Genomic DNA, 25,636 nt, shown 5'->3' with positions numbered 1-25,636 from the left:
AGGCTGACTTGGCGATCCCCTCAGTGGGGCCTGCTCTGATTTATAAGTAGCACATCACCTGCTCTGAAAAGATGCTCAAACACCCCAGGTCCCCACACGGCCTCCCCTTGGATCTGGTTTGCACGAGTCGTGGGTATATTTCGTGAGAATGACAAGCTCAGCCACTCACAGCCATCGCCCTTGCTCTTCAGTGCCTTGAACCCCTTTTCCCCAAAAGGTTGCTTCCTTTCTGGTTTCTCAGGCCTCAGAGTGAATATCACATCAGAGGGCTTTCCAGACCACCCCTCGTCGCATGTCCTTGTCTTACTGATTCCCTTCTCAGGACTTATCCTTCTCAGGCCACGGGAGGTCATCTGGTTTGCTGCCTGCCTCCCTGTGCTAGCTCACCACCGGCAGCACTGGGTCTAACTCACTTGCTATGTCTCCAGGTCCAAGCTCGGTTGTGGCACAGAGGAAATGTGCATTAAATATGGGCTGGATGAGAGGGACACGCCTGTTGGCCAAAGAATTGGTTGGACATCAGGTAAGACAATGGACCATAGGGCTGGAGGGCCCAGTCAAGGAAGCTCTGATCACAGGTCAGCGAGCGGGTGAGGCCCCACGGGAGGTCAAGAGAGGCAGGCTGAGTCAAGTTCCCTAAGGTTCCTGGAAGTGATCTGCTGACTCTATAGGGACAGGAAAAATCCCCGAATCCCCTCAGTGTGTCCTGGAGTTTCTAGGCAGGGGCCAAGCAGAATCTCCATCAGATTCTGCTAACACTGGCCAGAAGACTACACTGCCATTATGACCAACAATAACGAGAAACATAAAGCAACAATAAATTGGGATGTACATTCCCCAAGGCCAGAGCCCCTGCTTCTTATCTGCTAAATCCCCAACATCTGGACCAGGGCCAGCACATAATAGGTACTTCTGTAAATACCTTCTTAATAAGTTATTCTTTTATTAAGTGACTTCTGCGTGGTAAGTACTTTATATACAAAGTCCATTGGTTCTTCCAATCAGCCCTTGTACAGCCAGGACCCCTATCATTACCTCAGAGAGGAGAAATCAGATGCCCAACCATCAAGGGAGGGCAGGGCAAGGCCTTGAACCCAGGGTGTCAGACCGCACGGTGCCTGGCTCCCTGACTACAGGCAGCATGCCTCAGGCAAAGCCAGACAGTAATCATGACACCATCAACCAAGCCCTACCATGTGCCAAATGGAGAACCACTGTGGTCACAGTAATCCTCTCAACAGCCCTCTACATTCCACAGAGAAAGCAACTGTGGCCCAAAAAGTGACATCTCCTGGTGTAGCGTCTGCAGCCAACAGCAAGTATTGCTCAGTTCTGAAGTACCGGCTTCTCGGGGCTCTGCCATATAGCAGTCCCTGATTGTTGTGGAAGTTGGGACCATTTACTATAAAAATCAGGCTGCTCTCAAAAAAACTGCACGTCGCCCTTGTTCCTACCATAGGAAGATCCTACTTCAGCAAGACAAGGACCCCATCCCCGGTCAGGCCCGCCTCTGGCACAGGCCTCCAGCAGGTCCATTCTCTCTGGCCTCCCTTTGCCCACCTGTTTAACCACATGCCTAGGCTCGAAAGTTTTAGGAATCTAAACTCTTATCACTCATTTGAAATTAAGTAGATATTAGTGTGATGTGATGTTTTTGCAGCTTTCTACAGTTTATAAAACACTTTTCCATTGATTAGCTCATCTACCCAACAACTTTGCGGTAGAACTAAGAGCCTCCCCTTTCTGGGAGACAGTGAGTGACTCAAGAGAGTGCAGGGGAGTTGGTGAAAGTCCCACCGTGGGTAGGTGGCAGGACGAGGATCTAGATTCCTACCCGAATCCCAGTGGGCTTTCTCCTCCAAGCCAGGCTGCCAGAGGGGGAGGATGGAGCCTGAGAAGGTCCCGGGGTATTGTGAGGGAACATTGGGGAAAACGAGTCAATAAGTAAAAACTAACAACAGAATAGGTAATTCATTGGAGAGGAAACAAAACTCCAGAGAGACACCTGATTGACAAAGATCAAAAAAGTTTAATGCCAGTCTGTGTTGGTGAAGGTGGGAGGAAACAAGCATTTCTTTTTCATTTCTTTGGGAATATAAAACTGATATACTTTCATGACGGGGAATGTGGAGCAATATGCATCATAATTTTAAATGCACCCACCGGTTAACTGGACAATTCCCCTCTGTGGTATTTACCCTATACATCCGCTCACACGCATACAAAATGACACTCAAAAATACTCATGCAGCCTCCTAGTAACATTAAATTAGGAATAACCTGAATCTCCGACCGAGGACTGGTTAAAAGAACTACGGTCGAGCCAAAAAATGAAGTGGATCTCTCTTTGAATGCTGGTATAATGGTCTTTAAGATATGTGATTAGAAAAAAAGCAATTGGCACAGCAATGTTTTTAGCTTACTACCATTTGTGCAAAAAAATGGAGGCAGGAAGTCAGACTATATCTATATCTATATCTATATCTATATCTATATCTATATCATCTATATATCTATAGCTATTCTATCTATATATATAGATATAGATATATCTATATATGTCTATATCTATATATATCTATATATCTATATCTATCTATATATCTATCTATATCTATATATATATATATCTATCTATATATATACTGGTGTCTGCATGGTTTATCTCTGGAAGAACATGTTAGAAGTTGATAGCAGGGTTGCTCTGGGGATAGGAACACAAGAATGGGAGCGGGGACTTCTATTTGTAACTTTTACAAGGGTTTCCATTTGTACTTTTACAATTTTTTTTCAAGAAGGATCATGCATTACATGTTCAAAATAAACACAAAAGCAAGTCTATTGTCTCTTGCCCACTGAACAATGCTATATGTTGAAACCAGTATGAAAATTAACTTGTTAGGTAGCTGGCTCTTCCTGGGGTGTGCTCTGCATGACCCTGCCCCCCAAATCTCTTCCCCTTGGGTTGGTTCCAATGGCAGCCTGAATCACAAGGTGGATCAGTTAACACTTCAAACAGCCTGGATGAGTAATATATTCTAAATCAGGAAGCCTGGGTTTGAATGCCTTCTCTACCAGCAAGAGTGTTTATCTTGGTCTGTACATATTAACAAATGTATATATAGACGGTTGCGGTACCCATGCAGTGTGTGGAATAAACGCCAAATCTTGGCGGTGATTAAATTCTGGGGTATAATGGTGATCGGTCATGTGAAATGCTTAGAGGTGATCAGATAGTGTTCAGTCGCTGCGGTGGTCGCAGGCTGGCAGAGTCCTAGCACGGCCTTCCCTCGGTTTATGACTACAACCTGCAAATAGCTTTGAAGTCCGTGATGCGTGCATCCTCACAGCCATGCAGGGATGGTTCGCATTTCATGAAGAGGAAGAGAGGCTGGAAAAGCTCACAGGGTGAGCAACACTAAACCATGGCTGCAGCCTAGGCTCGCTCCCTCTCAAGGTCACAGGCAGAAATGAGCCCACAAATGACCTCTGGGAAACAGGAGAAGTGTGTCCAAGGAGGGAAGCTTGGCTGGAGATGGGACCTGTGTTACTTAAAAAAAAAAAAAAAAAAAAAAAAAGCACTGCTTTTGACTGATTAATTCTCGGTGCTGGGTTATTGTTTGTTTTTTTCCCAAATAGTATTCTCTCAAATTGCAGTAAATTAACACTTGCCCCTTTTGCAATAAGAAAATACAACATATATAAAAGTTTTAAAAAGCAGATGATCAGATAGTCAATTGAAAGGCATTTATAGGATAAAGGTGGTCTCACTTTCTCTAAGTTAGTTCTTAACACTGGAATTTAAATTATTACTTAACTTTTTTATTTAAAAAGATTTTTAATATTAATTTAAGCATATAAATTTGTTGAACAACCAACAAAATATAAAATGAAAAAAGGAATTTAAGATAATCCGTTATTTCTCCAAAACACTTTGGGGTTAATGGTGAACTATGGAGCAATTAAACAAATGTCTGAGTTATAGCAATAGAGAATTTTTGTTTTAAATTCCATAATTTTTAGCTTCCCTTAAGCCCTGACAAAACTGCTTTTAAATTAACTTGCTCTGTAAGGCTCAGAGCAGAGCTTCCCCTGGATGCAGGCAGATCCTGTCTTCCAGGCTGAAGCAGGGCCAGGCCTGCGGGCACCCAGGGCACCCACCATGTGCACATGGCCCTGCCCATCAGTCAGTCCCGCCCGTCACCTAATCCATCGGCTGCCAAACGCGGCAGCTGGTGAGGGCCGGAGGGAGTTAGGTAGCTCTGGTGTTGAATTGCCTACTGGCCACATGGTGTGGTAAGTATGGCCGCTGTTTTTCCACTTGATGTGAGCTTTCTTTAAATAATTGCAGGCCTCGAGGTTGAGCCAGCAGCAGCTCTGCTGGGTCCAGAGCCCAAGAACCGCCATCCTGAGCCTCAAAGAGCACCCAAGGCCAGGACTGCAGACCCTGGGGTATCTGTGAATTCACCGACACCTTGTCTCCCCTATTAAAATAGGTTTTTAGCTGAAACAGAGCTAAAAGGCAACTTTCCAGATTTAAAAAAAAAAAAAAAAAAGGTCCAAGATGGATAAAACAGGACTGCGGGGAAAAGGAAGAAATCAATTTTAGATAGAATCTATCAGTAGAGGATTTTGAATAATTGGCTCTTTGAAAAAAAAAAAAAAAATCTGGCCTGCAGTTCCTGATTTTCACCCAATCTTTCCACCCCCATGAGTGACTTATCCAAATGTTCCGTGATTCACTGGGGAGGTTGGAAATCGGGGATTCTCTCGCCTGGAGTTCCTCCTCCGTTCCACCTCCTCCTCCTTCCAAACCCACTCATTTAAGGCACATGAAACCATGACAAATTTCTTCCAACTTGCAGTTCAAACAGAAGTCAGTACCTACCACCAGGACAGGGGATGCAACTGGGGCATCCAGAACCTGCAACTGGCTTTGCACACTGGATGGAGGGAAACCATGTTGTCCGTTCGAGATGTGACAGTTCCCTCACTCCTCTGGTCTTCAGTAACCAATTCTCTCCCTCTCTATCCACCACCTGGCAGTTCTGCCCCAAGCAGAATTTACAAAAGTAAGAGACAGCCCCCCCGAGAGTGAAAGAATGAATCACAGCATGGCAGAGATGGCAGAGATGGGGAAACTCAAGTCCAGAGAGGAGGCCAGACTTGTCTAAGGTCACACAGCAAAGGGGGACAGGCAGGACCTGAACCCAGACTCCCAGGTACAATGCTTGCACCATCTCCAGGGCAGCTACAAAATTCTCTCAACACGATTTTTCTCTCCCCAACTCTAATGTCAAGGGGAATCTATGGAAGTCACACTCTTCTGGGGGAGTTGCAATTATTGCAAAATCACACAATAGAAGGATGTTGCAACTCCAAAAAGACTGGGGATCATTGCTCTAAGGAGATAATCCTGGGAACTCAGTCTAGACCAGGCACAGACATGAATGGCTGAGGGTCCCCGGTCAAAAGCCATCCCTCCCTCCAACAGGTGGACTTGGTGGGCCACAAGTCCACATTCCCGTCGAGTCCCTGCAACAGTGACCGTATTGGGCAAGACACTTCAATATCCCTGGGCCACAGTTTCTTCATCTGTAAAATGAAAATGAAAATCCACGGGAGGATGTGAACCATGGATGTGAAAATGCTCTGTGATTTTCAGTCACATGCTAACGGGTAACAGGAGTAACAATCATGATAATTATGGTAATAATTATCATGATTGCACTTATTGAGGGCTTACTCTGTAGAGCTACTAACCTTCTTGCGTACCTGGTGATTGTGTGGACCTGCCCCTACCAACCACCAGGCATGCGAGACTGCAGCTTTATTGGGCAAAGGACTTCAGTCTGGACTGCAGGTGGGAAGCTGTGCCCCAGCCTTGCACCTCCACTCCACGCCTAGGGCCTGGGTTCAAGCTGCCCAGATAGCAGGGTGATAGCACTCATTCCATTCTGCCCATGAGGCCCAGGGAAAACCTAGTCACTGTCAGTCACCCTCCCCGAGATTTCCCCACTGCCCCAGAGCAGCCTCCAGCTAGATTCCTGGGCTGGAAATCCTGGTGCTCCTGCTGGTGACTCTTCCGAGCACTTAGTGTATGTGTTTGTTCTTCATCCTCACGGGAGTCTCCTCCAGCTCATGTCTCCCCCCAAGTCATCGCTGCTCATTCCCCAGCCACAGGACGTGCTGGGCCTTATGACAGGCTGGTCTCTGCCTACAATGCCTTTCCCCATCATGTCAGCAGCTCCTGCTCCTCCCTCATACTCTTTCTGCTACACGAGCTGCCTGGACACCCCCTCTGCGCTGACCACCCTAAAAGGCCATGGCAGATCTGTTCTTCCCAGGACAGGGAATGGGCCTTGTTCAAATCTGCAATCCTAGCTTCCCACCCAGAGGGAGTGATTGCTGCGTGGATGGAAAAAGAGGCGCCAAGTGAGAATCAGGGGTCTGTAACTCATGGGGTCTTCCAGTTTCCTCCACCAAACTGCCATCAAACCACTATTATTGTGAATGACACCCAGACACTGCACTAGGCTCTTCAGACAGTGTATCTTCTTGTCATTTCAACCACCCAGTGAAATACATATTATTATCCCATTTCACAGGTGAGGAAACTGAGGCCCAGATAAATTAAAGGACATGCCATAATCCATTCAGCTGCTACAGGGCAGACCCTGACTCCGAGCTCTGGTCTTCATCACTGTTCTAGTCTGCCTCCCACTGGCCCTCAAAATCCAGACCTGGGCTGAGTCTGTCACCTGGAACTGGCTGACACGGCTCCTCCTCGGGTGGTCCTGCAACTGGATCACTAAAAACTCACAGTGAGGTCATCTGAGCAAAGGAGGTCTTTTCTCGTCATTCTGGGGTGGATTCTAAATCCTCCTCCTCCCTCCCATGCTTTTTACCACATCCTCCAGCCCACCTTGCTCTTCCCACGACTTGATTCACTAATCTGGGCCTACTTCCGCTCTGGGGAGAGGGCCTTTTCCCTCTTTACATTCACCTGCTACAGTACCCAGCCTCCAGACCACCCCCACCTACAGACCACCCCCACCTGCACCCCCAGAGGTGGAAGACTGCCATATTCCTATGGGGCACAGGTCCACAAAGTGCAAGCAAGCCAGCCAGCCACTCCCTCAGCCACGAGGACAAAGAGCAAGTGTAGAGAAGGCTGGAAGGCCCACACGCTGCTGAGCAGGTACCAGGGACTGCACCCACAGGACAGGGAGGAGCGGCTGCCCAACCCTAAGGAGAAAGTGGTATGAGGTCAACAGGGCACTGGGGCATGGCTCCTTTAGGGCAAGGCCCTAGTCACACCAGCCTGCAGGGCCCCTGGGGGCTTTTGCATGGCTTGGTCAGCAAAGGAGCTAAATCCCCAGGCCCACCACTCACCCTCTGAGCCTCAGGACCCTCATCTGAAGAATGGGGCTAATAGTATTTCTCTCCTGGGGTTGTTGGAAGTGAGCTCAGCACAGTGGCCAGTACAGATTAAGAGCTCAACCAGAACTGAATAAACTCATTCATTCAAGAAACATCCAACAAACACCAACCACGTACCAGGCCCTAGTCTAGGCCCTGGGGATACTGGGGAACCAGACAGGCAAGTCCAGTCGTCATGGAGCTTCCATTCCCACAGGGGCAACGGGTTATCAATGAGGAACAAATTCATAAACAAGAAAGTGTCTGAGAGAGGTTCATGCCTTAAAGAAGACAAACAGGTACTGGATAGAAAGTGGACAGTGCGGATGGGAGCTGGGGGGTGAGGAGAGGCCTCTCTGAGGAGGTGATGTCTCAGCAGATGTGGAGGTGAAGGAGCAGCAGGCCACGGTGCAGCCCCGCATTCCCGGAAGAGGAAACGGCAAGTACACTAGCTCTCGGAGACTACTTCTATTATCACTTAAGCCCTGCCCTGCCCATTGAGCAAGAGCGGAACATAGCTGGTGGAACAGCAAACTGGGCATCAGGATAAGTAGGTTCTAATCCCCTTGCGTCCCTTAAACCACCTGGGACATGCAGCACCCTCTGATCTTTAAGGGTCCCGACAAATAAAATTATTTCTGGGCTGAGGGTCCATAGACGGCTTGCATTCCCATTTTATAGATGGAGACATGGAGGCCCAGGGAAGGATTTGATCGGATCCTGAAGTGAATCACTTTTCAAATATTTATTTTTATCCCTGTATCTTGATCTCTTTGATCCTCAGCCACATATCTGCTTGTGGGACAACTCAGGAGGTGGAGGTGGGGGGTGGGGGTGGGGGGTGGGGGGGATCACAATGACATCAGAGATGAGTGGGTTGGAAGAGGGGAAAGCAGATATGTGGCTGAGGATCAAAGAGATCAAGATACAGGGATAAAAACAAATATTTGAAAAGTGATTCACTTCAGGATCAGATCAAATCCTTCCCTGGGCCTCCATGTCTCCATCTATAAAATGGGAATATTCCTCTCCTCCTGCCTACAATGCAAGATTGATGTGAAGACCAAATGGATACGCCAGCTAAGGAAGGCATCCTGCTTTACACAGGCCTTATAAAGATCGGTACGGCATGGTCGTCTGTATCCTAAGTGCCACCCCATAATCTGGACAAAGGCAGGAAGGACAGAGGGAGGAAGGGACTAACAGAGTTAATGCCAGACACTCTACAAATAGTACCTGCTTGTTTAGGACCAAAGCAGGGCTGCCATGAGAGGGAGCTTTCTGAAAACAAAGAAGCGTAGGGCCTGCACTCAAAGATTCTCAATCAGTAAGTCCGGGGTGGCCCCGAGGTAGAACTATTATTATATTTTTTTTAACTACATTGTTGATTCTGATAGGCACTCATGGTTGACAACCACTGATTAGTTCTACTAACGGAAGGAAGGTAGGACCTATTATGGTTCACATTTGGTGGCTGACTAATTAGAGCACAGAGCAGCGTCTCACTCCGTGGATCACACAGCTATTAAGTCATAAAGCTAATATTTGTACCAGATAGCCTGTGCTCGTTAATCACTAAGCAACATGGTTTCTTGAAGCCAATCAGCATTTTTAAAAATTGATTTGAGAGAGAGAGAAACATTGATTTGTTGTTCCACTTACTTGTGCATTCATTGGTTGATTCTTCTATGTGCCCTGACTGGGGATCGAATCTGAAACCTTGGCCTATGGGGATGGTGCTCTAACCAACTGAGCTACCCAATCAGCATTCGCCACATACTTTTTCTACCACCTCGTGCAGCCTCGGAAATACAAAAGACAACATCTCACATTAGGAGACAGCATTCACTTTCGAAGAAACTTTTTATAGCTAGACCAACTCTTTAATCATCTGGCATCCTCAAGGAATAATGTGTTCTTGCAATAGCTAGGTTTATAGCTAACTATAAAACTTTTCCTGTTTTTAACAGACCTCCTATTTCAGACGATAATACCCAAATGTATGTCACTCTTCCTTGCTTCCTTGCACAGAGAACACTGAACAGTATACACCTTTCCTGGGGGATGAGGCGCTGTCGCTGACCCATGCGCTTGGTACTTGCACCCAGTAAGGTACTCAAGAGCAAGGGGCCTCCTTGCCCCTTCACTTAAAGGACCCAAATGGCCTTTGGTGCCGCAGTTCACGTGTTTCTGACTCTAGTGGAACCACACCCCTGGCCCGTGCTTGCAGAGATACACACTAACAGAACTAACCTGCTGATTCTAATGTCACAGAGGCCAGGGCAAGACTGCCAGGCTTGTAAGAATTATGCCTAAACTAAGAGCTAATTGGTCCTAAGCAGAAAGGGTGAGGGGTGATCAGATGTGGGAGGACCTGAGTCTTAAAGGGAAAGATTGGTAGGGCATGGAGTTCACCCTCTTGGGCTGGAGACTGGATTCACTGGTCTCAAGTGCTCCCTCACCCCTATACCTCCCTGGATCCCCCCTTTCTTCCTCCAGAGAGGAGGCCAACCTGCCCAGTCCTGCTGGAACCAGCCCCTGGGCAATGGGCATGAGCTCGGTGTAAGGTGCTGGTTTCAATCTCTTTGGAAGGTGTAGGGACTGGTACAACCCCCCTAAACTCCCCTCACCCACACATCCCAACTCAGCTCCAAGCACAGAGACCAGGCCTCTGGAGCCAAGCAAATAGTTGGTGAATTTTCTAAAAGATCAAACAGCGTGTGTTTAGTCATTCAATATTCATCAAATATTCAACAAATATTTTATTAGGGGGCCTACAGTGTGCCAGGAACTGTGATGGCACTGGGGGTTTGATGGTGAACCAATTTGATGAGGTTCCTTTCCTTAGGCAACTCCAGTCCTGGCTGGGTAGAGAAAAGAATCTACACTAATAAAACAGAAACATGCAAATTGGTGTCACTCCACTACCCTTCCCAATGGCTAATCAGGGAGATATGCAAATTAACTGCCAGCCAAGATGGCAGCCGGCAGCCAGGCAGCTGATGCGAACAGGGAGGCTTGCTTGCTTCAGTGATGGAGGACTCCAACGTTCCCCGCCTGACTTGCCGGCCTCTCAGCTGCAACTCTAAGCAACTATGTTCCAAATATAGAAGCTAAACAAAACCCCAGAAGCCTGCTTTACTCAGCCAGGCTTCAGCCAGCCAGACCGCAACATTGTATCAAATACAGACGGTAAACAAAGGCCAGAAACCTGTTTTTAGCAGCTGAGGCCTCAGAGCTAAAGCTGGCCCAGAATAAAAGAAAAAAGGAGCGGTTGGGAACTTCAGTAACCCGTCAGCCTGAAAACGGCCCTCAGCCCCTCAGCCAGACTGGCCAGGCACCCCAGTGGGGACTCCCACCCTGATCCAGGACACCTTTCAGGGCAAACCAGCCAGCCCCCACCCATGCACCAGGCCTCTATTCTATATAGTAAAAGGGTAATATGCCTCCCGGCACCGGGATCAGCGGAGCTGTGAGGCCTCCCGGCACCAGGATCAGCATGACAGGGGGCAGCGCCCAAACCCCCTGATCCGCCCTGCTCTGTGAGTGACAGGGGGTGGCGCTGCAACTTCCCTATCGACCCTGCCTTGAGTGTGACAGGGGGCGGTGCCCCAACCCCCCAATCGGCCGTACCCTGAGCGTGACTAGGGGTGGCATCGCAACCTCCAGATCCGCCCTGCTCTGTGCATGACAGGGGGCGGCGCCCCAACTCCCCAATCGGCCCTGCTCTGAGCCCGACCAGGGGCTGCACCTAGGGATTGGGCCTGCCCTCTGCCACCCGGGAGCAGGCCTAAGCCAGCAGGTGGTTATCTCCCGAGGGGTCCCAGACTGCGAGGGGGAACAGGCCGGGCTGAGGGACCCCCTCTACCCCCCGAGTGCACAAATTTTTGTGCACCGGGCCTCTAGTCTATATATATAAAAGCCTAAGTGACTGAACCACCGGACTGGTCGCTATGATGTGCACTGACCACCAGGGGGCAGATGCTCAATGCAGGAGCTGCTCCCTGGTGGTCAGTGCACTCCCACAACCAACCTCCTGTGGCTGGCCAACCTCCTGCGATCCCTCCCCCTGGATGGCCAGCCAACCTCCCACAGTCCCTCACTCTGACCAGCCAGCCTGATCTGGTCAACCTCCCGCGGCCCCTCCCTGCCAACCAGTTGGCCCCTATCTGGGCAAGAAGGCCCTGATGGCCCTAATCGCCATCCAGGCCAAGGAACCCCACCCGTGCATGAGTTCATGCACCAGGTCTCTAGTAACTACATAAACAAAGGTTATCACAGGCTGGGATCAGAGTTTTACATTTTTTTTTTTTCAGAGTTTTACATTTAACAAAGTTCCAGGAAGGCCAGGGATGGGGACAAACCTGGCATACAGTGGACCCTGAGTAAATGGTTATTCCTCCCCATACAGAACCCCCCAAAGCAAATCCTCTTCTGCAGCTAGAGGGATGCCACTCTGAGCCAGCCCCTTGCACTCCACCTTCCTCCCACATCCCACTCACTTCCACTGACCCCCCATCAAAGCCAAGATCAGATGCCTCCTCCCGCTACCCAGCACCCCCATTCCAGTCCTTTCTATGTGCCCAGCCAGATTAGCAACACTGCAGTGGTTTAGGCCATGTGCTCTGAAGCCAGGCAGACCAAGGTTCAAATCCCAGCCTTTTTACTTACTATCTGCTTGGGTGATTTAGGGCAAGTCCCTGGACTTCTCATAGCTTCAGTTTTCTTGTTTGTCATAGTACCAACCTCACCAGGTAGTTGAAGATTAAACAAGAACTGGGAACACCTAACCCCAGTACCTGGCACATTCCAAGTGGTCACTGAAGGTGAGCTATGGTCTATGATTACTGTTATTATTAACAATACTAATGGAAGCCTTTGCTGACTCCTCACTGCCTGCCAAGTCCAAACTCCTCACCAGGACATTCAAAGCTCTCCCTTGAGCTCGTTTCCTCTCTGTTTTGTTTTTAGTGGGTTGGAGGGCAGATATAAACTCATCAGCGTGATAGATACAGAGTGCAGGCAGAGCACACACACTGTGGACCACAGAGCAAAAAGGGGGCCATTTCTGAGAGGGGGAATTTGGGGAGGTGTCCTTGAAGGGGATGGGGACAAAAGTCTCATGGTAGAGAACCTCATGGTTGCCTGGTCTAGGGAAGGAACTGCAGAGCAGCAACAGCATCGCAAATTCTGGAGTTGGCCTCAGACTACTCAACTGTAAAATGGGGATAACAGTGGGGACTACTTCATGGGGTTCCTCTGAGATTAAATGTGATTGTACATGTGACTAATTTACTCAGGGCCTGGAAGAGTAATTGCTTGAAAGGGTTAGCAGTTGTTAGCTGTTCTTATCACCATAATTGTTAAAGGATGAGATTGAAGAGGATGCCAGGCTGGGAACACCTAACCCCAGGGTCTATGTTAAGAATATTGCAGCAGTGGGTCACACAGTATTTGATGAGTAGTTGGATGGATATGCATTTGAGGCCTTGAATGCCATACCCAGGAGTCTGTTTTGCAGGTTGTGCAGGGTGGACCTGCAGATGTTTTGACCTGAGGTGGTTGTGGCCTGGGATCGTGGCCAGTCATCCTTGGTGCTAAGGAACCAGGGCAGGGCCTTCCCCAGTGTCCTGGGTACCACACTTCCCTGAGAGGAGCCTGAGACCAGAAATAAAGGCTCAAGCAAGCAGCCACGTTGCCAAGGCTGTTTGCCATGGCAACATCAGGGCCCAGTTTCTACCGTCTCCTCGCTCTCCCTCTGCTACATGACTATGTTCTGCCAGGCAAGCACAAGGAAAAAACACAGCCGCAGAGCTGCTGGGGAGCATCCATCTCAGCCAAGCAGGGCTCGCCCGGCTGAGTTCCCAGACAGTGGGTCCCAGACAGTTGCGTCCCTACCACACAGAGCCAGCCCTGGCCACGCAGACAGCAGATGGGGGTCTTGTCCTGCCGGGGCTGGGTGATCTGAAGGCATCCCCTGGTCTGCTCCCCATCTGTTTTCCTCACTTCAAGGTAGGGGCACTGAGCAAGATGGTGGTCTCTAAAGCTCTCTGAACTCCCTGAAAGCTCAAATTTACATTCATGTATTTCCATCACTGTCAAGCTCACCATCATAGTGGCTACCCTTTACTGAGCGCTTACTATAGGCCCAGCCAAGCTGCAGGCTTATTTATCCTCTGCAGTTATCCTAAGAACCTACTATGATGATGTCCAATTTTTAGGAGGCAACTGCAGTCAGAGAAGACACGTGCTCAAGGTCACACAGCTAGAAGTGAAGACCCCTGATTTAAACCCTTGGCAGTTAAACTCCAAAGCCAGAGCTCTTAACCACTATCTGATATTTCTTCTCGTCACTTGAAGTGGCATCTAACTGAATTTGGTTTCCTCAAAGCCAGCACTGTAACACTTGCGAAGGCTGGATGGATTCCTCTTCAGTTCCCCCAGAAGTTTAGGGGGAAGAACATAACACTCAGAAAGAGGAATCCCGGGGCCCAGACAGGATCAAGGGCCTAGAGCAGTGGTTCTCAACCTGTGGGTCGAGACCCCTTTGGGGGTCGAACGACCCTTTCACAGGGGTCGCCTAAGACCATCGGAAAACACATATATAATTACATATTGTTTTTGTGATTAATCACTATGTTTTAATTATGTTCAATTTGTAACAATGAAATGGGGGGTCACCAAAACATGAGGAACTGTATTAAAGGGTCGCGGCATTAGGAAGGTTGAGAACCACTGGCCTAGAGTTTGGGTCTGCATTACATTTGACTGTTTTTAATACTAATAATGGCTCCTATTGACTGAGTATTTGTAAGTACTTGACAGGCATCCATTAGTCTTCACTAAAACCCTTTAATAGTGTTCTATTATTAGTCCCATTACCTAGATGAAAACACTGAGGCACAAAGAAATCTTGTGCCAAGGCCATGGAGTTCAATCCGGGGATGCAAAGCCCTCAGTTACCAAAAGGAAGAATTAGGGCAAAAGTTTGTTTTCTTACCTAAAAGGCTGAGCAGTAATTACAGCCTTTGAGGATAAGTGATCAATGGCTTTGCTCTCCCATTTGTAACAGTCACTCTGGTCTCCTACTCTAGACCTGGCAGCAGCTCCGTTTCTGCCCTAAGGAAAGGGCAGGGAGGGAGCCCAGGAATCCAGCTGCCACCAGGAGCCTGGCAGTCCTATGCCTAACCCAGCAGTGTGACCGCAGGCCAGGCCGCTCCTCTCAGCTCTGTGAACCCAGGCTGCTGGCCCTCTAGCCCTGTCTCTGCCATTGGGTGGTCCTGAGCATCTACTGAGAAAACCCAAGGTCAAATGCAAGGGGAGAGGTGAGGCCTTTGGGGTGAGAACAGACAGAAAATAATAAATGATGCAGCCTGTCCAGGGCTAGTGGGTAGGCGGCAACCCAGAGTCCCACAGCCACCACAAAGCCCAGCTACCCTGCACAAGAGTCTCTCCAATACTACCACCCTCACCCTGTCTCTCCCTCAGGAACAAGACTACCACACACACACACACACACACACAAACACCAAAAAAAACCAAGTCCTGATACTGAAAAAAGAACTGGCCAGGGAGTCAGGGACCTGGGCCTCCCCAGCTGGGTGTCTTCTCCTGTGCCTCCATGCCCTTTCTTCGGGTAGATCTGATGCTCTCTAAGGGCCCTCCCAAGCCTGGCAGGAGAGGGAGCTGCTCAGGGGCCAAGGTTCAAATCCCAGGTTAGATGCTCACTACTGCAAGACTCTGAGTGACTTACCCTTTGTGCCTCAATGTCATCACTTACTAAATAGGGAAAATAGAACCAAGCTCACAGTTATGGGGAGAAACCCATGCGATAGTCTCCTTGCAGATACACACTGCAGAAGTCACTGATGACAGATGTGGTGTGAGGGTGGGTGGATAAGCCACGGGTCCAAAACGCCTAAAGCCGAGGGATGAGGCCATGGGGATGTCCTACACCATTTCTGCCACTGGCTCCTTCTGTATACGTTTGACAGTAAGTGGCACCCTCCACCAGGGAGGTAGGTACCAGAAGAAAAACAGGTTTCTTAAAAGTTAAAAGGCTTTCCAGAGAGGACAGGTGTGAGCAGAGGCTTAAAGAGAAGGCAGACTATGAACGCATTATAATGGGGAGAGTGGGGGTCTGGGGAGGATATTCCTGGTCATTCCACACTCATCGCTTAGTCTGTCCCTTCTCCGAACACATGGACTGAAGATATAAAACGAGAAGCAGTGTCTGCCCTGACGAGGCGCGTGGCCCAGCATCTCTGTTCACTCGGGGAGGAGGCTGAATGACTCTGTGTCCAGGCGCTTGTCTATTTGCTGTGGGGAAAACACACTGAATGAAACAAGCAACAGTCCTTGCCCTGGAGGAGCTTCACAGCCTGGAGTGATTTCCTGAACAACACTTACTGTGGCCTGGATTAAATGAGATGCATCTACTGTTTGGGGGTTGTTGTTAGGTGCTTTACATGCGTTTTGTCATCCGATGTCCATTGACTCCCTGCAGCAACCTTATGAGGGAAGTAATATTTATCTTTAGCTTTACAGATGAGGAAAGAGATGCTCAGAGAGGTTATGGGACCCACCAAAGGTCTCCCAGCCACCTATTTGTAGAAGCAGGACTCAAACCCGGGTAGGCTGACTTCAAAGTGAGTGCATGCTGCCCGGAGGTGAGCGAGAAGGCGTCACCAAAACAACGGTTTGGGAGCTGGGTCTTGCAGGGTAATGGAAATGGTGGGAATGGAGAACACAGAAAAGAGATTGAGCCGAGGCTTCCAGGAAGGAAATTCATAATCTTGTGTGACCTGGACCCCAAAGGGAAAGCACACGACTGAGGATGGGGGAGGAGGGCTCACTCTCCAACTTCAACTACCTGAAGGCCCTTGAACACAGGTTTACTTTAAAACTTTAACTTAATTTAACTTAAAAGCACTGGGGAGCCATGGGTGATGTGTGAGCAAGGGAGTGACTTCAGACATGCACTCTCAGAGGACTGATCTACCATCAGGGCCAAGGACAAAGTCTAATGTGGCCAAGATCCACATTAGTAATTAGTAATTGTTTGGTAGTAATTGCAGGAATCTAGTTATGAATGGGCAAAGACCTAGGAGACGGGGAGAAGAACAGGAAGTTCAATCCAATCCCTTGGCTTTTACATCAACTGGGATCTTACATCAACCGAGTGTCCATAGGATGAATGTGAGGTGCTTGACTATCTTGGAGAAGGAGAGATGGTAAACAACTCTGCTCATTATCTTCCAAATGACTTTATCTGGGTTTTCTTCACCCTCACATAACAAGAATTATGCTTCCCATTTTTTACATAAAACAACAACAACAACAACAACACTGAATGTGCCAGCTAGTATGGCTGGGATGGCTCAGTGGATTGAGCGTGAACTCATGCACCAAGATGTCAGTGGTTCAATTCCCAGGTTGTGGGCTCAATTCCCAGTTGGAGGCATGCAGGAGGTAGGCGATCAATGTTTCTCTCTCATTGATGTTTCTATCTCTCTCTCCCTCCCTCTTTCTCTCTCTCTAAAACCAACAAAAACTTTTTTTTTAAAGACTGAATGGATGGGAGTTAGCTCTGTACTGGATGCTGCCTTTCTAAAGTGCTTCAAAGAGAGAATGCCAAGTTTGCTGAGTAGCAGACAGATGCTCATTTTATATACATTACATTACCTAATGCCCAACCCTGAGAGTTAGGGCCTATCAGCCCCATTTCACAAATTGAGAAACTGAGGCCAGAGAAGCAAAGGGATTTCTGAGTTCTGTCTTCACTCTATACACTGGACCTCCAATTGCTCACGGTGCTGGAAATACAGTGAAGACAGAAAAAGAAAGCTGTCCCTAACTTCACAGAGCTTAGAATCAAGCAGTCTGGGAACCTCACCCACTGATCCTGCTTTTGCTACTTACTCAACAGGTAGTGTAGGTTAGAGTCATCAGCTGGTCAGTTAGTTCTCTGAAAACTACAATTCTCATCCAGTTAATGGGGATATAGCACCTACTCGTCGTAGAATCTTTATGAGAATGAAACAGAATGATGCACATTCAAAGTTCCACAGAGAGCGTGGCATCTAGAGGATGCTCAATAAATGTCGTTGCGGATGATGATAGTGATGAAGTGTTACCAGCAATGCTCTTGTTATGGCCTAACTTCTAAGCCCAGGCCCCCATCTGCAAGGCTGCTTCTGACCCACAGCAGTATCCTATTATTCCAGAGAGAAGGAAAAGGGTGACTCACATCCTGGTAATGGGGGAGCTGCTGGCTGGCTTGCACCAGCTGGGAGAGGATGGCCCCAAGGTGAAGGGGAAATATGAGCCCCTCCACCCCCACCCCGGGCCCAGTTGCTGGGCTATTGCCTTTCCTGGGTTCATAGGCATCTCATCATTAGCACCAGTGAGAGAGCCCCAGTGAAAGTAGCCTCTGGGCTTCTCATAAAGCCAGCAAACAGGTCCCCTTCTGGGCTCAGGTGAAGAAGTTACTCCCCCTGACCTCACACAGGTGAAGGGTGGACAAAGGCACCCAGCAAAGGCTGCAACTTCAACTTGGTCCTACAGACGGCTAGGCTAGAACTTGGACTTGGAAAAGAAACCGGCCCTGCCTCCACAGCTGTGGAGGCAGCACTATTCCAGACCTCGCAAGTGAACACCAGGGCTTCAACCGTTTTTTTTCAATGCTCAATGGGGGGGCCGGGGGGGGGGGCCGGGGGGGGGCCTTCTGGGAGCTCAGATCCAGTTTTAGAACAATGAGGGGAGAGGATACCAATTGAAAAATGGGCCGAGTTTTTACAAACACAGCATTTTACAGAACAGAACCGTAAATGATCCATAATCATATGGGGGAAAGGTTGAGCATCACAAGTAATCAAAAAAATACACATTAAAACAGTAAGGGTGACAGAGAATTTATTGATGAACAGACTGGTTAAAATGAAAATACCAAGAGTTATCTGGGAATGGCGAACCAGGCATTCCCACACAATGCTGGTAAGCGTGGAAATCAGCACAATCTTTCTAGAAAGCAATCCAGAAATGTGTTTACCAAACGCCTGCATAGTTCCTTTGACAGAGTAATTTCACTTCTAGGAATTTAAATGAAGGAAAGAAGACATATGCAAAGACATTCATTTCAGCACAGCTTACAATAGCAAAAACATAAAAAAAAAAACCCAGCTTAAATGACTAACAATAAAGGACTGATTAAATACATTTTGGCTCAGCCCTCAAAGAAATACTATATAACCATTAAGATATTACGATATTAAGTAGGATATTTATTATTGAGGAAAGGTAGTCACAGTATATTGTTTGGAAAAGGGGGAAAAAACCAAGTTATGACAGTGTGATTCCAAGTTACAATTTGTATATAAAGAATGACTCCATTTTTCTACAAAGATATAATCAACAGGAATCAAGAGGAAAGAAAAAAGTCTGGAAGTACACATAAAAATTAACAGTGGTTATCTCTGGGTAAGATTACATGTTTTCAATTTCTTTCTCTATGCTTGCCAGTATTTTCTATGAATTCTACAATTAAAATATTTTCAAATGATAAGGGGTTGGACCAGATGACTTATAAAGTTCCTGCCAACTCTGACAGTTCGGACATGGATGATTGATGTCCCAAGCGACTTCAAACAGCCCATATTTAGTGTGGGCTTACGGTGTGGCCTTTGGAGCATAAGTCCTTGCCCACAGCTGCAGCCCTCTTCATTCCTCTCTCTTCATACTCGCTGCCCAGCTGTCTCCCCAGCCGGCCTGGGAGCTTCCCCTGTAATTCATGTGCCTAGCCAAGAGCCGAGCAAAGGAACTCAGCACAGGGACAGGTGCCGTGGGGGCACAAAGAGATGACAGGCACAACTCCAGCTCTAGAATCTTCCTGGGACACAGGACTCACAAACAAAGAGCCTGGTGGTATAACACAGACTAAGAAAACCAGAGGAAAGAGAAAGAAAGCAGGGCAAGCCAGGCTGGGAAGGCCGGCGAGAAGAGGCCATGCAGGATGGGTGGACGAGGGCATTGCAGGCAAGGGGCACAGCCTGGGCAAAGGTGAAGCCAACCCGAAGTCCTTTGGAATACATGTTCCAAACCTTTCCAAGAAACTTTCACAATCCTTGGCCTGCTGGATTTCTGAACTTTGGCCCGAATGAGTAAAAGTTGTCTCCTAAACAGAACGCTTCCCTCGACCTAACCCTGGATTAGCCACCAAAGACAACTTAAGTCTTCTGGATAAAGACAACACGTATATTTCCTTTTTATTCACTTATCCCACCCCCTCCCATGGGAGAAGAGGACGGAGAGGAAGGGTCTGGGGAGGAAAGAGAAGTGCAGAAACCAGACATCTCACATGCAAAGAGCGCTCACCCCCACCACCAGGCAGGCCCTTCCCTGCTCTTACCGACACCACCAGCCCCATTTGACAGATGGAGAAAGGGAGGCTCCCAGGGTTCAAAAGGCTTGCTCCAGGGTCACCCAGCCAGAGAGTGGGGAAGGCGACTCCACTCAGGCCTTCTGACTCCAAGTCCAGTGCTATTTCGAGGTAACACACAGGACCTGGAGTCAGGAGCCCTGGGTGGCTCTGTCACCCACTGGCTGCATGGTCCTGCACAAGTGGCTCACCCCTCACATCCTCTAACCCCAACTGTAAAATGAGGCGGCTGGCGATGGCCCCCCCAGTCCTCTCATGCTGCGCTCCCTAAGCCTTCTAGGGACGGCTGCAAAGCTCTCCCTATCGATTACATTTCCCAAGTTGGGCCGGCAAGGATCGCCAGAAGATCCTCGGCCTGTCACGTGGTGAAATAAAAAAAGCAAACGTCCCAGATTAACTTTCACTGCACTTCTTCTGCTGACACCTGATTACCCAATTTTCTAGTTTCCTTGGGTGAAATATCCCTACCGGATAGGCCCGCTGGGCGGCGAGCAGGGCAAATAATTAATTATTGGTGAGCCAAAGACCACTGAAGATGGAGTTAAAACCTGGAGTCGGGTCCAACACGGTCAGTTCTTGCTCTGGGCCCCTGAACAAGTCTCCGGTTATTTCAGGCTTCCTTCACCCGCGTCTTAGTCGAGAGGCTTGGAAACACTCCCAGACAAGTGCGCCGACTGAGGACAGAACTTTCCAGGGGCAATTCTGTCCCCTCGGTCCCCGTGGTCCGCGGGGGGTGGGAGGCCAGGGGAGCCGCGGTGGTGCTGGGACTGGGCTCTGCAGTCCGCGAAGACCTGGGCTCTGCGCTCCGGGCGTGTGACGGCGCCCGGCGACCGCCACCGAAGCTCCACTGCGGTTTCGTCAGAGGTAAAGGGACGCGCCCGGCGCGCGCGGCGTGTGCACACCAACACACACCCCCGCGCGCAGCCCACTCGGCACACACTCCCCCTCGCCCTGGGGACCGCGATCGCCCGTCACCAGCCCCCTTGGCCCCTGACCAGAACCCACCCAAGCGCACCCGCCACCGACCACGAGGCCCCGCGGCTTCCTGACGCATGGACGTCCGCAAGGGACGAGGGCTGGCCTTCTCCGGCGCGTGGCGGGCTTCCTCGCGGCGACACCCAGCCACGCCGCGCCATCCCAGCCGCCAGCCGGGAGTCGCCTCCCGGAGTCCGCCCGGAGCTGAACCTCTCGGCCGCTGCGTCCCCTCCAAGTCGCGTCTCTCGGCTTAGGAGTCGGCTTGCAAGCCTCTCCCCGCCCACCGGTCCCATGACAGCTGCTGCCGCCCAAAGACAGGCAGATTACAACAAGAAGCAAAGTTTCCCTCTCGGCCCTCCTACCCCCGCCCCCTCCGCCTCCCCCCCTCCCTTTCAATGTTATGCAAAACGAGCCGGCACTGGCGCTCCGGCTCCAGGTACCAGACCAGCCTTCGGGAGCCGCGCCCGGTTCCGCCGGGCGGCCCCTCTCCTCGGCCCGGCGGGCGCCCGCATCCGGGGTCTCATTCTCGGCTCCGCCGCATCCCCATTCTCCCGGCTTCCCGCAGCCTGGCGCCCAGAGAAAAAGCCCTAACTATGGGGCCAAACTTTATGCTTTCAACAGGCAGGGGGCTGGGTAAACCACGGAAGGGGTGGGGGGCGCGCACGCCGTGTTCAGGCATTTTCGGTGGCTGCTTGAACCAGCAGCCCCCGTCCCCTGCCCCCCGCCTCGGTCTCCAAGTCACCAGTTTCCTCGGCGCCCACTCCCCTCCCCCCCCCCCCGGCACACCAGAGCACCCTCTCCTGTCACGCGCGTGTCGCCGGTGGGGCTCCCAGAGCCAGGACTGCCGCCTCGTCTTCCCTTCCCCCAGCATCGCCGAGCGCGCACCGGGGCCGCGCGCCGCAGGGGGACCCAGGCGCCCCCAGACAGTCTTTCCGCCCCCATCCTGCCGGCCTCCCACCCCCACCCCGGGCGCTCCGCCGAGTAGCGCAACCAGGAAGGTGCTATACCAGCCCGCATGTCCACGTGCCCCGTAGACCCCTATGCCTTTAGCGGGCAACTGGCAGCAAACTCCGCGCTGCGGGCGCCGATGAGGAGCGCTGGGCCGATGGGGAGTGGAGGGGGGACTGGAGACTGGAAGAGCAGGTGACTCCGAGGACGGGGGTAGGCGCCCGTGCCGGGGCCACAAGTCCACGTGAAAGTACGGCAGCAAGTGCCGGGAGCCTGAGGGCGCGCCTCCAGCACCCGGAGCTAGCCCGAGGGTCCCCCACACCTTGGCGCGGCTCCACCTCCCCGAGGAAACGCGGTACACCCCCCTCCTCCAGCTCTGCCGGCGGGAGGGGGGGCGGATTCCAAGAGACCAAGGCTGGACCCTCCTCAGCAGCCTAGCGCCCACCACGCTCCGGCTAGCGCGGGGCACCGCCAGCCCCCTGCCCCCCTAACGGAGCGTCTCGCCGGGTGCATGGCAGGGGGCTCTGCAGCCTGGAACCCCCGATCCCCTCGATGCGCCCACCGCTGTCTCCCAGCCTCCGCGGCTGCGGCGGCAACCCCCGCAGCTCAGCACCCTGGCCCCGGGCCCGCGGCCCCGGCGGGCCGTACCTGCGTGTCGGCGAGATAGTTGAGGAAGAAGGAGGAGAGCTCTTCGTCCAGCAGCGCGCCGCAGTCGTTCCCCGCCATCTTCCAGCCGCGGCTGCAGCGTGCGGCGGAGTCAGCGCCGAGCCGGCCGGGGGGAGGGAGCGAGCCCGCGACGGAGGGAGGCGGGGGAGGGAGCGAGGGAGGCGGAGGGCGGAGCTCGGGCCGCGGCTGCCGCAGGGCCCGCTGGCTGCGGGGGCGGGGCCGCGCGGTGCCTGAGTCGGCCGGGGGTCGCGCCCCCACTTTCTTGCTCCAGGTCTGGAACCGTGATCCCAGCCGGTGGCCCCCCGGCCGGGAGAACAGCTCCTGAAACGGGGTGACGGTGCCCCAGCCTGCAGCCCGATTTCTGCGCAGCAATGCGGGCAGCCCCCAGGTTTTGCCAGAGCGAATCACGTTGCCTTAGCGCTGGGCGGGTCCGTCTAAACAACCTGCTTCTGCACTGATGGGGAAACTGAGGCCCGGGAAAGCCGAGGGCCGCGTTTGAAGCTGTAGTACACTACAGTAGATGAAAGACAAAGCCTAGGTCAGACTGCCCCAGAGTTTCTCTAAAGCCAGAGGAGGAGGGATATCATAGTCCAAAGGTGGAGAAATCAGGGAAGGCTCCTCGGAAGGGGTGGCATTTTCCCCTTTAACTTGAAGATGTGTTGATTCATATTCTGTTAAGTTTGGCGATCTCTCTCTCTCTCAAGTCTTCCTTCAATCTCCGAAACCTCTTCCAAAACAACAATCAAAGAAAAACAATAACCTCTCTTACCATGGCCCACAACATCCTGAAGTGTCCAGGCTTCTGCTGACTTCCCCAGGGCCACCCGCCTTCTCTAAGTTCTTCGGATGAACCATCTCATAATGGGCCTCTACACACCCAGTACTGTCCCCTGCCCAGCGACCATTCACCTTATAACCACATCTTCAGGGCATCCTCCCCCTACTGGCCCTCAGACTGTCAACCCAATCCCTCTTTCTCCACCCCCACCATCATGGGCTCTCTTAGCTCCGCAGACCTTCATTTAAAACACTTAGTCCCATTTGCCATTTTACATTTGTTTCAGTAAAAATTTGATCTACATCTCTCCTTACGAGACTCCAAGACCCATGGAAGCAGGGCTTGAATCTGCTTTCCACTTGCCATGTCTCCAGTGCCTGGCACATAGTGGGCAGTTCATAAATTATGCGTTAGCTAAAAACCAGGATGGTTTTGATTCCCACCACCCACTCCCAGCACCACACATTGTATAGATAAGAAACCTGCCCAGAGTCAAAAGTGCACATAGAGTGAGTGCCTGAGCCAGAACCTGAACTCAGGCTTCCTGGCTCCAGCCTTGAACTCTCATCATCATGACCTGCGGTTTGCCAGGCAGGAGATGAGGGCATGGCCAGGATAAAATCAGGAAGGCGGGAAGATTTAGACCTGCCTCCTGCTCTTCCCCCACCTACACTCCCAGGGCTGCCCCACCCTGCCCTAGCGTGGACTCCCTCCCAGCCAGAGGAGGAATCGGGGAGAGTCCCAGTACACCTGCTCAGACTTGAACACCAGAGCAAGAAAGAGCCTCCTTCTCCCATCTGAACTTCCCAGAACCGCAGGGTGTGATTTCACTCTTTGGGCTTTGGGCCAACGCACTTTTAAGGAACGATGCATCCAACAGAGAGTTCACGTCTAGCCTGGGAGTCAGGAGTCCTAGGTGCCGGACCGGGCCTGCCATATTGTGTTCCGATCTTGGGCAACTCAGAAAGTTCAGCACAGGGGCCCTCTGGTCAGACTGCTGAGTGTTGAACCCCAACAAGTCATTTCGTCTCAGGCCTCAGTTTCCTCGTCTACACAAATGGGGATCATAGAGTTACTTACTTCGTGGGGCTGTTAAGATGACTGAGCAGATAACGTATGTAAAACGCTTGGCATGGTGCCCGACCTCATGGGAAATACACGAACCTCTCTGGCCCTCTGTTTCCTCATCTGTAAAAGTGGCAATAAAATATGTACCCCTTGAAAGCACTGGTCAGTGTCCCTTGCCTTGCTTCCAGCACTTACGGGCTGCTGGCTACCCCGGACTCCGGTAGATCTAGCTTTGAATCCTGGTGCTCACCAGCCGTGTGCCCTTGTCACTTGCTTAACCTTTCTGGGCCTCTGTTCCCTCCACCCGGAGATCTTGGGAGGTTTGCACGAAACAATGCGTGTAACATAAATTGTTGACCCTGAGCCTGGCAGAGAGGAAATGCTCGATCCAAGGTCCCCGTCACCAGTGTCACCGCCATTAGCATTAAGGCCTCAAACTCTCCCAAATCCCTGCTGTTCTGCTGCTGCCCATGGACACTGCTAGATCGGATAGGGCCTCCCAGGGAAGGTCTCAGGAGTGCTCACCCAAAGGTGTTTGTCTTTAAAACTGGGGTTGATAGAAAGGCCAGAAATTGCTCACCTGCAGGAACTTTCGCCCTAATCACTGTGTCCTCAGAACGGACTTCTGGCTGGCAGGACACTTGAGTGGGAAGGCACCTCACCTGGGATATCTAGCTTCCTCTTCAAAAGCATCTTATCCCAGGAATTCCTTCATCAAGGCCACCCACAGCGCCAGCCTCATCACCCCCTCTAGTCCACGGAGGAATTGGAAATTCTTCATTGAGATTAAAAGCTCTCAAGACATCTAAGGCGCTAGAGCAATTTGCTTACCCTCTCCAGGGCTGTTTTCTCACCTGGAAAATGAAAGGGCTGGGCTAAGTGACCCTCTGCTGAACCTTCCAGCCGAAATAGGATGGCAGTTTTTAGGTAGCAGCCCAAACGGTGCAGTTTTTTCCGTCCTGGGCATGTGCCAGACACCTGAGTTCGTATCCTCTCAGACTGTTTTTGACAATCTTGAGAATCTGACACTGCAATGTCCATTCTGTGACTGAAGAAACTAAAGCTTAAAAGGAGTTAAAGTGATTAGCCCAAGACCCAGCAGTTAGAGACACGCTGAGATCTGAACCCAGGCCTGTGCCTGGTCCACGGCACAGCCCCTTGAAAGGGACTGAGAGAAGCCTCACGCTAGGCAACCACTCCCAGGAACGGTGGCACATTTCTTATTTTATGACTTTCATGTGAAGGACAATAATAATGCCAAGCCTGGATTTCATGTGGCTCAACTCCTATCTCCTCAGCCTTTTTATTGGCCTCACCTCTCCCGAGATTAGTGAGAGCTCGCC

At 50.8% G+C, this 25,636-nt stretch overlaps 1 protein-coding gene across 1 annotated transcript in view; it reads right to left on the bottom strand.

The window, feature by feature from the left end:
• Positions 1–22,806, bottom strand: part of PPARGC1B (PPARG coactivator 1 beta) — a 100,595-nt gene extending 77,789 nt beyond the window's left edge. The window contains exon 1 of the mRNA XM_081093094.1: positions 22,430–22,806. Coding sequence (XP_080949220.1) covers positions 22,430–22,507 — 78 coding nt within the window. The 5' untranslated portion in view covers positions 22,508–22,806. The remainder of the gene's footprint in view (positions 1–22,429) is intronic.
• Between the last annotated feature and the right edge of the window lie 2,830 nt (positions 22,807–25,636).

The sequence above is a fragment of the Myotis nattereri genome (genome assembly GCF_964212035.1).
Source record: "Myotis nattereri genome assembly, chromosome: 5".
Lineage (NCBI taxonomy): Eukaryota > Metazoa > Chordata > Mammalia > Chiroptera > Vespertilionidae > Myotis > Myotis nattereri.
This window is presented reverse-complemented; position numbering and strand designations above follow the sequence as displayed.